Consider the following 12,427-nt stretch of genomic DNA (forward strand, 5'->3'; position numbering starts at 1 on the left):
CTCCAGGATCAGGCCCTGGGCCAAAGGTGGCACCAAACCGCTGAGCCACCCAGGCTGCCCAAGATTTTATTTTTAAGTTATCTGTAACTTAACTGACCCCAAGATCAAGAGTTGTGCACTTCACTGACTAAGCCAGGCGCCCCTGTTTGTTTTTCTTTTTAATGAGAAAAGAGAAGAGCGTAGCCAACTATGGAACAGTTGTCTCATTCTTAAGTTGGAACATGGAGATGTGTTTATATAAAAAGTATTGAAGCCATTTCTTCAAGGATAACTCCCAGCTGAGTTGAAATGGGAAGCCATACCCAGTGATATGGTGTAGGAAGAATAATGAACTCATTTGAAGAATCCTGGGATTACATCCCACCTCTGAAGCTTTCCAGGCAGCTGTTGGACCTGTCTGGGCCACAGTGTCTAGCTTGGATTCAATCAATGTCTCCCCAATTGTATTCTAGAAAATACCCTTTCTTCTCCTGTAGGTGCCTGTTGTGGGGGCATGGGGGATGGGGAGTAAATTAATGATAAAATAGATTTTAGGAACTGTGCTTAGAATCACAGTTTGTGTAGTATATTTGTGTGTGCAACAGGTATTCACTGAATTCTGACCGTGTGTCAGGGAACTTTATTTTTGCCAGTGGAGATAAACAACAGATACTGTGCTTTCACAAGGAGACAGCAAAGTGGGATAAATTATTAGAGATGACTAAGGATGAGAGAGGGGGAACGTTATTTTTGGTGCATACAGAAGACTGCAAGAAGTTCTAAATTAACAAATCTGTTCACCTTTGTTCAACCTGCATTTCCTAAAATAGTTGCACACCTATTCATGTGTCATAACGTGATGTGTCATCGGACACAGTTTGGGAAATGCTGGACTAGCTATTTACCCAGGGTCTGTAAGTTTTATAATCGTCATTCCTGATTTGTCTGATGATTCATTTAGATCTTCTCCCTGGAGCATGTTGTAGAGTTACAGTGTATGCTGACCAGACCAATTTTATTCCATAAACATTCATCAAATGTTTGCCCTTTCCAAGCACTTTGTTAGATAAAAACTATAAGAAGAAGAAAGAAGGGAGATTATTGTCCAGTGTGTAATTTAAAAACACACATAAGTAACTTTAATACAAGGAAGAATGTGCTATCTGAGAGGTACATACAGATAAAATATAGACAAGTTCAGAGCACTAGTTTTCAGAGTATGGTTGTGCCAGGCCCTGCATCTCCTGGGGACTTGCTAGAATTATAAATTCTCCACCTAGTGATCCAGAAACTCTGAGGTGCAGCTTAGCCCTACCATGATTCTGGTATTCAATAAAGCTTAAGCATCACAGCTTTAGAACTGGAGGTCACTTTGGGGGTGCCTGGGTACCTCATTTGGTTGAGCCACTGACTCGATTTTGGCTCAGTTCATGATCTCAGAGTCTTGAGATAGAGCCCCGCGTGGGGCTCTGCAGTCGGTGCAGAGTCTGCTTGAGATTCTCTCCTCTCTCGGCTCCTCCCTGGCTCACATTCTCTCTCTCTCTCTCTCAAAGAAATAAAAATCTTAAAAAGAAAAAGAAAGAAAGAAAGAAAGAAAGAAAGAAAGAAAGAAAGAAAGAAAGAAAGAAAGACAAGAACTGGAGCTCACCTTTGAATGAGAATCGAGAATCTCTGGGATGGAATCATAGAGTAGGTACTGGTTTAGTTAAATCTAAGAAGGTGAGTGCAATTTCTAGAGATGAACAAGTAGAGACCTGTATTCTTAAAGGAGGCAGTAGCAGTGAGTCACATTGACAGGAGAGACCTTAGCTCCAATTTTAGCTTTTTTACCGGCAAGCTGCGTGACCCTGTCCAAATCACTTAACCTTTCCCGATGTGCTCCCTCCACTTTAAAACTAGGGTGTTGGACTAGACAATTTTATGATCCTTTCGACTGTAAAACTCAGTGTGTTTACATGGTCCAGGTTCAGTATATCATGATATAATCTGAATAATGGCATGGCATGAATTATTTGTGACCTGAATGCCTAGTTTATTATCCTCTGCACTCTCTAGCTACAATGGTTTGTATTAAGAAAACTACAGAGTAAACATTTTTTTCTTCTCTTCAGGCAGCCATTAGCGACAGCCAGAGAGTAAAACTTTATTCCCAAATGTGTCATACAGACAGTCTATAACTGATTTCAGGAGCAAGGACCCAGAACATAAAGTAGTGCCATGAGGATGGTAATTTGAGCAGTATCAGAATAGGCTGCTCTGGAAGATGGGGCTTAGCAGTATCTGGCTGTTCTGGGACTCATCACAGCAAGGAGAAATCCTGCTAGAACTCCTCAGGAATTAAATGCCAGGTCTGAGGAGCAGCTCCCTAATGAAGCTATAGTTTCCTGAGTTGTAAAGTATACATGCAGACATTGGACTAGGCTACAGAGCTGTGACAACAGCCCTCGACCCATGCCATTAAGCACATACCTTCTCTCACACTGACCCCAATCCAAGGTGGGCGTCTGGGGTCTGTGAAAGGATGGCTTCTGTATTAGGGCTAGAATACCCAGGGATGGTCTACCTCTTAACCTTTTATCCTTAGCCCAGTTTTCTTTTGTTTTCCATCTTGTATCCCTTCTTCTGAATGCCTTAATAACTGTAATGTCAGTTAATATTTGTGGAATGTTTACCGTGTCCCAGACACACTTGTAAGCCTGTTACATGACAGTGGGAGCTCTTATAATCCCTAAGCTGAGACTTAAAAAGGTTTAAGTATTATCCCAATGTCACCCAGCCAATAAGCGACAAAGCCTGGGTTCAAGTCTGGTTTCTCTGACCTTTGGGTCTACTGTAATAAACATCTTTGCTTCCAGTAAAGATAAGACATCTTTTCCTTTACCTTTGATGTACCTTTTTCTATTAGAAAAAGAAGTATCAGAGGAGATCGTAAAACACATCCCTATCTTGTGACTTGCTGATTTTGTCTTCTCTAAAAACTGCCTTTTTAAATGATATTAGTAGCTAACAATCGTATACTTAGCGTGTGACGTGCTACTGTTTTAGATGCTTAATATTTATTACATCAAATCTTCCTTGGTTGGCACTATCATTCCCATTTGAGAGGAGAGAACATGGAGGCAGAGAGAGGTTGAATAACTTTCCCAGTATAACACAGCTAGGGAATTGTGGAGCTGGGATTCAAACCCAGGCAGTCAGGTGCAGAGCACATGTCCTGGAATCACTGCGCATACATCTCGTGTGTGTGTTTCTGACTCAGTTGCCTTGCACAGCTTCTAACACAAGTCATCTTCATTAAGGATGCCAGAGAAGGGGAGGCCTTTCAGAGAATGACTTTGTTCTTCGTTTCACAGCCTATTATAGCACATTTCCCAAGCACCATCTCTGTCTGCCAGTAAGACCCTTTCAAAATATACAAGATAAGAAGAGATGGAGTGAAAATAGAATGTTCTTGTAAGATGCCTTTTCTAGTGTTCAGAAATCCCAGTGATTTAAGAAGGCCAGTTTAGTGATGGCAGAAAACAGCTTCCCCAGGTTACCCAAGCAAACAGAGGCACTCTTTTGAGTCCAGGCGCTCCCAGAGAGGTGGCCTTTGCAAGAGCTGTGAGCTGCCCCTGAGGTCACCTATATTTATTCATCCCTGGAAAGAAAAATCTGCATGCTCTTCTGAGTCTCAAGCTAAGATCCACTCTCTCAGAGCTCACAGGGCAGGATGGGGGAGGCACATCTAACTGCTCTGAAAAATAAATGTCTCCAAGAATGATGGCTTGATGATTTCTTTGGAGATTATATCAAAAAATATTGATTATGTTACTAAGTCGTAGAAAATAGGCTCTAAGGTTGGGAACTAAGTGGTTTGTTTAAAATAATCCAGAAGCAATAGAATAAATCAATGTACAGAGCATCTAAAATACTATAACTATCATATTGGCTTCACAAATAGTTTGGCTTCAGTGTGGAAAAGCATACTTTTTTTAAAAACAGCTTAACAGTTGTCTTAGCGTGCTAAAAAAAAGAAGCCAAAATCTTATTCTAGTGTTTACTTTGCAGAATTTTACAGAATTCCTCACTTTTAGCACTCATTTATTTTCTACATCAATGGAGAAAACTATAGGTTTTTCAATTAATTGGTGCCAGATAGGACTTTTCTCTTCTTTCCAAAATAAAGATGCTGAAACCTGATGACATATTTTGGTCTCAATAACTGAAGCTGACAAGCTTAGTCCTGCTCAGATTTTTGGTGTTAAATCCAGATTTCTGTACACAATAATACTATTCCATTTTGGTGTAGTTTGTGGTGCTTTCTACTTGCATGTACGACCACTGATCCTATTTTATAAGAAAAAAATTCTGTTTTCAGAGAATAAGATTATGGTTTATAAGAATAAAAAAGTTCATTTATTTATTTTTTTTTTACAAAAATTGCAGCAGTGTATCTTGCTGAAAGAAAAACTTGGTCTGGAAAAGTACCAACTTTCAAATAGTTCAATTGAATGCTGTTTTTGTTTTTTCATAAAATGACAGCATTCTGTGCTTTGAAGGATTCACTGGAAGGGTTTGTAGAAGTAACTATCCCCCAGGGCACTTAAATGTTTGTTTACAGTTAACTACTTAGAGGAGGCAGTAGCACTTGGGGATTAACAAGGTGTCAGAAGACAAAGATCCCTGCAAAGTGATGATAAACCACAGCCCTAAAATTGTTACATAACTCAGAGAAAAACTAATTCAGCTGACACACGTTTCCATTTGGTATCAGCTCTGACTCTGGGAGTCCCGAGACCTGGTATTAGTGAGTCTCTTTATCTTTATGGGTCTCAATGTCCTCATCTATAAACTCAGGAAATCAAACCAGATGATCTTTAAGGCTTCTTTGAGTTCATATAATGTCTTGGTTCTGTTTCCTGGAGTGAGATGTGTGTATTTTCTGAGGTTTGGAAATTGAGCATTTAAAGGCCACTGGGCTTCTGGTTAGGTTACATTAGTATCTTGATATACTGTGTGCCTCCTGCATGGTATGTGTGGTACTGGGTGCTATTAATGGATTGATGCACAGATGCAGCTCCTCTCTGCAGTCAGGCTTTAAAATGGGGATGGGAGATGGACTAAGAAAAGTTCATCTGAACTGAATTTACCATCAGGGCTGTTTCCTTCCCCAAAGACTACGGAGTCCAGACTCCATGGGCAGTGTATCAGCAAAACCGTGCTTGTAGGCTATGCCTTTGGCATAGAAGAGCCAGTGGGAAATGAGGTAGAACCTGTATTTCCCTGGAGATGCTGGGAGTAACCCCAGTTTTCTACTTTGAGAGACTATACATGGCCTTTGGTCATTCCCTATAAGAGCATTGTCACATTCCATTATGTTCATAGTGAACCGAAAAATACCTCTACTTTGCAGCATTCTCCAATGATGAAATAAAAGAGTCTATTGAGTTATATGAGGTATTAATGAAGCTTCTGCTGGTTTATATCTGTGCTCCCTCAAGAGGTTGTCTTACTCCTGCGTGTTAGCCAAGTGTGCTCCTCGAAGAGGCAGCTCTAACTGCCCTGGTCCCGTGGGGCTCTTCCTTCTCCTGGGCAGGAGATTTGAGCCCACCACATCCAAGTTATTGCTTCGCACACTTAGCGTGCGAGCCACTTCCTAAGGACAGACAGCCAAAGCAATAGCATGTGAAATTAACTTCTTTCCTTTTATAAAAACTTATCTCCTCTTTCTTCTTTTCATTTGTACTGTCTATTCTGCTTAAGAAATCCCTATATTAAACTGTACTCTTTCTACTTGTTACACGGTTCCCTAAGTTGCTTCAACAGATGACAGCAGAAAGGCATATTTCATTCTCAGTTGGAACCAAGCGAATGCATGCCCAGAAATTGGCTTTAGAGTCTTCTGTAAGGCAGAGTTGGAAAAAAGACATGAGAAAGCCTTGTGGGGTGTGGAGAGGCTTGGGTTCTAATTCATACTCTGCTACTAGGAAAATGAAGTTGTATATTCTCATCTACTGACATGTGCCTTGCCAACTGTGGGTATGAGAGTGTTTTATAAATGGCAAAAACAATTGATAGTATTTTAAGATGCTAAACTTTTGGAGGAGGTTTTTCAGCTGATAGCCAGTAATTGGAACTGGTTTAAAACCTGAAAGAAGATAACCACATGGAGGAGCTAGGTGGGTTTTATGCTTTTCCATCAATGATAAATGGTGACAAGTTCAACAGAATTAAATTGTGTCATATGTGCTTCTCGGGGGCCTGAATTCTTGGTTATAGATAATTTAGAGACAGTGATGGTTTGATGGGGGAAAGCATGCCAGGGTTTGGGATCCTGCTCTGTTACTTACGAGCTGGAAATCGTTGGTTGGGTCACTGCTGCCACCACCTAGGTTAACTTCTCTAACTTCCAGTTTTCTGACATATAGTTGGGTAAAACTGAACCTGTCGCCTGAGGTTGTAATTCGGATTACATATAACAATGGGGAAATGCCTGACACAGTGCCTAAGTCAGAGTGTGCAAAAGGATTCATTTCCCATCGCCTCTTATCCTCACATTCTGGGGAATGTGAATGTCCTGCAGCAGCTGTCTTGGTGAAAGAATTACTAAATTGGGGGATTTTAAAAATCTGAGCTCTCAGAGTGTGTAAATAGACTTAGCCATTCCTTGTTAAGGAGCGCTTTGTCCACCATCTATTTTAAATAACCACAGATTTTATTAGTAAAAATAGGAAGTGTTTTTATCTCTTCATCTATGTAGTCATAGAGTTTTAGTGACTATGAAAATTTAATAGTGACTGATGAACCTAATTGGAAGCAACTTTTAAAATTAGTTTTAAGAAATAAATCTCTTGTAATTCTTTAAATTTTCCTAGCACAAAATCTTTCTTACCTCCCTTGTTCTGGGTAGCACGGTCCACTCATGGATCTTCCTTAGATTGTGCAGCTCCTTAGGGACTGTATGGTCTGCTTTGTTCCGTGATGCTTTCTTTATTCTCTCTCTTGGTATTGAATTCTGTATAAATCATGATCAGTTTTAAAGTCAGCACAACAAAAGATAATGCCTTATAAGCATTTCTTTAAAAGTTCATGGTTCTAAAGATAATTCTATAACCATTGATGAACAATGTTAAATGGGAAAATATTAGAAAATGCAAATAATCCCCCAGATCCCACAATACAGTTAATCCTTTTAAAATGTAAAATTGCAGTTGTGTTTTTAGATGTTCAAGTAATAATACAATCATAGCCACACATACTGTTTTATGATCTTTTTTCCATTCAGCATTACATCTTACCACATGTACATTATAAAAATAATTATGTTTAATGGTTGCATAGTATTTCACTTTACCAATGCACCACAAATTATTTGGTTCTCTATTGATAAGCAGCTGGTGTCTTTTCAATTCTTTTGTCTTTTAAACTGTACCTTATATGTACACTTGTCTAATTGCTTCCACGGGATAATCGCCTAGAAGGTAGTTCTAAGTGAAAGGTAGAAGCATTTTTTTAAAGCTTCTAGTACGTATTTCTAAATTGACTTTCAGGATGCAAGAAATCTTGTAACAATGAACTATTCTAACAGCAGTATACAAGTGTGATTTTATTTTATTTTATTCTTTTAAGAATATTTATTTATCTGTTCATGAGAGACACAGAGAGAGTCAGAGACACAGGCAGAGGGAGAAGCAGTCTCCCTGCTGGGAGCCCAACGTGGGACTCAATCCCAGGACCCCGGAATCAGGACCTGAGCCAAAGGCAGACACTCAACCGCTGAGCCACTCAGGTGTCCCTAAAAGTGTCATTTAAAAGACCCAAACAATATGAGGTTAAATCCTAATGATTTTGAACTCCTTGCTATCTAGTTTGGTGAGGTCTGTAATTTTTCTTTCTTGTATTGATATTTTGGTAATAAGATTTTATAATGAAGTTTTTAAAAAGCACCGTTTCATCACCGTGAGTTCCTACACCTTCTCCCGCTTTCCTGTGGGTTAATTTATCTTTTCTCTCTCTTTCTCCCTCCCTTCCAGGATGGAGGTATGATACGATGGATATAACTATGGGATACTGTGTGGGTACACGGCCTCCCCCTTCTTGCCTCATCCTCCTGCTTCTCAAGCTTTTGGCCACAGTGTCCCAGGGGCTGCCAGGGACCAGGCCCCTGGGCTTCCACTTTACGCACTCCGTGTACAATGCTACCGTGTGTGAGAACTCAGCCGCAAGGACCTACGTCCACAGCCAGGGTAGAATGGGCATCACCTTGATAGATCTGTCCTGGGATGTCAAATACAGAATTGTATCTGGAGATGAGGAAGGCTTCTTCAAAGCGGAGGAAGTCATCATTGCAGATTTCTGCTTCCTCAGAATAAGAACTAAAGGTGGCAATTCAGCCATATTAAATCGGGAGATTCAGGACAATTATTTATTGATAGTAAAAGGTTCGGTCAGAGGAGAGGATCTGGAAGCATGGACCAAAGTGAACATACAGGTTTTAGATATGAATGATCTGCGACCTTTGTTTTCACCCACAACCTACTCTGTGACAATAGCAGAAAGCACACCTTTAAGGACTAGCGTTGCCCAGGTGACAGCAACAGATGCCGATATCGGCTCCAATGGAGAATTCTACTATTACTTTAAAAACAAAGTTGACCTCTTTTCAGTTCACCCGACAAGTGGTGTCATCTCTTTAAGTGGGCGGTTAAATTATGATGAAAAGAACAGGTACGATCTGGAAATTTTGGCTGTGGACCGGGGGATGAAACTCTATGGAAACAACGGAGTGAGCAGTACTGCGAAGCTTTATGTTCACATTGAACGTGTAAATGAGCATGCCCCAACTATCCATGTGGTCACTCACGTTCCTTTCTCGCTGGACAAAGAGCCGACATATGCAGTGGTGACAGTCGATGACCTAGATGAGGGTGCCAATGGAGAGATTGAGTCTGTTTCCATTGTGGCTGGAGATCCTTTAGATCAGTTCTTCCTGGCTAAGGAAGGCAAGTGGATGAATGAGTACAAGATTAAAGAGAGAAAGAGGGTCGACTGGGAGAGCTTTCCTTACGGCTACAATCTCACCCTTCAAGCAAAAGACAAGGGGTCACCTCAGAAATTTTCAGCAGCAAAGATAGTCCACATTGCCAACCCCCAAAGAGATACTGTCCCAGTTAGATTTGAAAAAGAAATGTATGATGTGAGCATTAGTGAATTTTCCCCTCCTGGTGTCGTAGTTGCTATAGTAAAATTAAGTCCTGAACCGCTAGATGTGGAATACAAATTATCTCCTGGTGAGGATGCACAGTACTTCAAAATTAATCCTAGGTCAGGTCTGATTGTCACAGCACAGCCACTGAATACAATTAAGAAGGAAGTTTATAAACTGGGAGTGACAAACAAGGAAGGAGATTTAAAAGCACAAGTCACCGTTGGCATAGAAGATGCGAATGACCACACCCCAGAATTTCAGCAGCCACTCTATGATGTTTTTGTGAATGAAAGTGTCCCGGTGGGCACAAGTGTTCTCATGGTTTCAGCTTCTGATAAGGATAAAGGAGAAAATGGGTACATCACCTACAGTATTGCCAGTCTGAATTTGTTGCCATTTGCCATTAACCAGTTTACAGGTGTTATTAGCACAACTGAAGAATTGGATTTTGAATCCTCCCCAGAAATTTACAGGTTCATTGTAAGAGCCTCCGACTGGGGTTCACCATACCGCCATGAAAGTGAAGTGAATGTGACTATTCGAATAGGAAATGTCAATGACAACAGCCCTCTCTTTGAGAAAGTGGCTTGCCAGGGAGTTATTTCATATGACTTTCCAGTTGGGGGTCACATCACAGCTGTCTCAGCAATTGATATTGATGAACTTGAACTTGTAAAGTACAAAATCATCTCTGGAAACGAACTTGGTTTCTTTTATTTAAACCCAGACTCTGGTGTTTTACAGCTTAAAAAGTCACTGATGAATTCCGGCATCAAAAATGGTAATTTTGCCCTCAGGATTACAGCAACGGACGGAGAGAATTTTGCGGACCCCATGTCTGTTAACATTTCAGTCCTACATGGGAAGGTGTCTTCAAAGAGCTTCAGTTGCAGAGAAACTCGTGTGGCTCAAAAGCTGGCAGAGAAACTACTCATTAAGGCAAAAGCAAACGGGAAACTGAGCCTGGAAGATGGATTTCTCGACTTTTATTCAGTTAACAGGCAAGGGCCACATTTTGACAAGTCATTTCCTTCTGATGTGGCTGTGAAGGAGAATCTGCCTGTTGGTGCTAACATCCTGAAGATCAAAGCTTATGATGCCGACTCTGGCTTCAATGGTAAGGTGCTGTTTACAATATCTGATGGGAATACAGATAGTTGCTTTAATATAGATATGGAGACGGGGCAGCTTAAAGTCCTTCTGCCTATGGACCGAGAGCACACGGACCTCTATCTCCTTAATATCACCATCTATGACTTAGGTGATCCACAAAAATCTTCATGGAGGTTGCTGACCATCAATGTGGAGGATGCTAATGACAACAGCCCAGTTTTTCTCCAAGACAGTTACTCAGTTAACATTCTCGAAAGTTCAAGTATCGGTACTGAGATTATTCAAGTGGAAGCCAGAGACAAAGACTTGGGTTCTAATGGTGAAGTGACTTACTCAGTCTTGACGGATACACAGCAGTTTGCTATCAACAGCTCAACTGGAATCGTTTATGTAGCTGACCAACTGGACCGGGAATCTAAAGCAAACTACTCTTTAAAAATAGAAGCCAGAGACAAGGCAGAAAGTGGCCAGCAGCTGTTTTCAGTTGTTACCCTTAAGGTTTTTTTGGATGATGTCAATGATTGTTCCCCAGCTTTCATTCCCAGTAGCTATAGTGTGAAGGTTCTTGAAGATCTCCCCGTTGGCACGGTCATTGCTTGGCTGGAGACGCATGATCCAGATCTTGGGCTAGGCGGTCAAGTGCGCTATTCTTTGGTCAATGACTATAATGGGAGATTTGAAATTGATAAAGCAAGTGGTGCCATTCGCTTGAGCAAAGAGCTGGACTATGAAAAGCAGCAGTTCTATAACCTCACGGTCCGGGCCAAAGACAAAGGGCGACCAGTCTCTCTGTCATCTGTTTCCTTTGTGGAGGTGGAGGTGGTAGATGTCAACGAAAACCTCCATACTCCCTATTTCCCAGACTTTGCTGTTGTTGGATCCGTAAAAGAAAACTCACGCATCGGAACAAGTGTACTGCAGGTGACTGCCCAAGATGAGGACTCTGGCAGGGATGGAGAGATCCAGTACTCCATCAGGGATGGCAGTGGTCTCGGAAGGTTCAACATAGATGACGAGAGTGGTAAGTTCACTAGTTTGTGCCGGAGGTGTTGTTCAAGTGTCATGAATTGTAACATTGGGGAAGAAAAGGAACCTTCTCGCACTGAAATAGAAGGACGAGTGAGTTTGCATTTGGTGCATAGATGACTCAAGTGAAAGCTTGATCTCAGATTGCATTGGTTTGTAAGAAGACGTGTTTATACAGTGGTTCTAACTCCGGTTTTCCATGGGAGCCCTGTTTTCTCTTTTTCTTGTTCAGCACTATTACCAGGTTATCTTTTGATAAGCATAAGTAATTGTCACCTCTGTTGATTGCACTTCTGACCTTCACTAAATTAAGGGCCCTGATAAAGTAAATTACATTTGAATTGGCTTTAAATTAGAAGTGTGAAATGGATTTTCAAATGGGTCTTATACACCAATCTTTCCCTTTCTAGTAAAGCTTTGCTGAAGTGGCTTTATAGCAATTGCTTGGCCTTTCATGTTTCACAGGCACATCTGGCCTTTGAACGACAGGGATTTGCACTGTAGATACTCAATGAATATATGGCAGTATGCTTCTACAAATGTTTTCATGATAGGCTGGAGGGAGTGTATTGTGGATTTTACTCATAAAAACCTGATTTTATTATTTTATTTATAAGAATTGATTGTTTCGTAGAAAGATTTTAAAATATGGGCAAAATTGCGCCAATATTTTCACTGTCCCCCACCTACTTATTTAGTTTTCATCATAGATCCAGGTACACACTCACATATTTTTCTTTCCTGTTATTGTTGTTATTTATCTTTAAATGGGCATGTGCATGTGTGTGCGTGTGTGTTCTTGATTAGCACTGTGTGTTTTCTATAGATTGTAGTCATCTCAAGACTGAGGCTAGGTCTTCTCTATTCTCAAGTAAATGGTAATATTAGGTCTTCACAGTTTTCAGGGTATCTTTATATACATTAACTCATTTTCTGCAACACTCACAGGGTGCTTTGTTCCCAGTAATGATAATGATAATCAAAACAGGTAGTGGGAGAGTGGTATTACAGTGGTAGAAAAAGTCCTTGAGAAATTGTATTGAATACTGGATAGAAGTTACAAAGCTGTATGTACCATCAAATTTAAACCGTAATATTTATTTATATGCAGAGACTCTA

General features: G+C 40.6%; 1 protein-coding gene across 1 annotated transcript in view; it reads left to right on the forward strand.

Moving 5' to 3' along the window:
* The window catches only part of FAT3 (FAT atypical cadherin 3), a 652,865-nt gene that overhangs the window by 134,511 nt on the left and 505,927 nt on the right, over positions 1-12,427 (forward strand). Inside the window, exon 2 of the mRNA XM_055320836.1 lies at positions 7,995-11,303. Within this exon, the coding sequence (XP_055176811.1) occupies positions 8,012-11,303 (3,292 nt within the window). The 5' untranslated portion in view covers positions 7,995-8,011. The remainder of the gene's footprint in view (positions 1-7,994; positions 11,304-12,427) is intronic.

The sequence above is a fragment of the Nyctereutes procyonoides genome, unplaced genomic scaffold (genome assembly GCF_905146905.1).
Source record: "Nyctereutes procyonoides isolate TBG_1078 unplaced genomic scaffold, NYPRO_anot_genome, whole genome shotgun sequence".
In the NCBI taxonomy this organism is placed as follows: domain Eukaryota; kingdom Metazoa; phylum Chordata; class Mammalia; order Carnivora; family Canidae; genus Nyctereutes; species Nyctereutes procyonoides.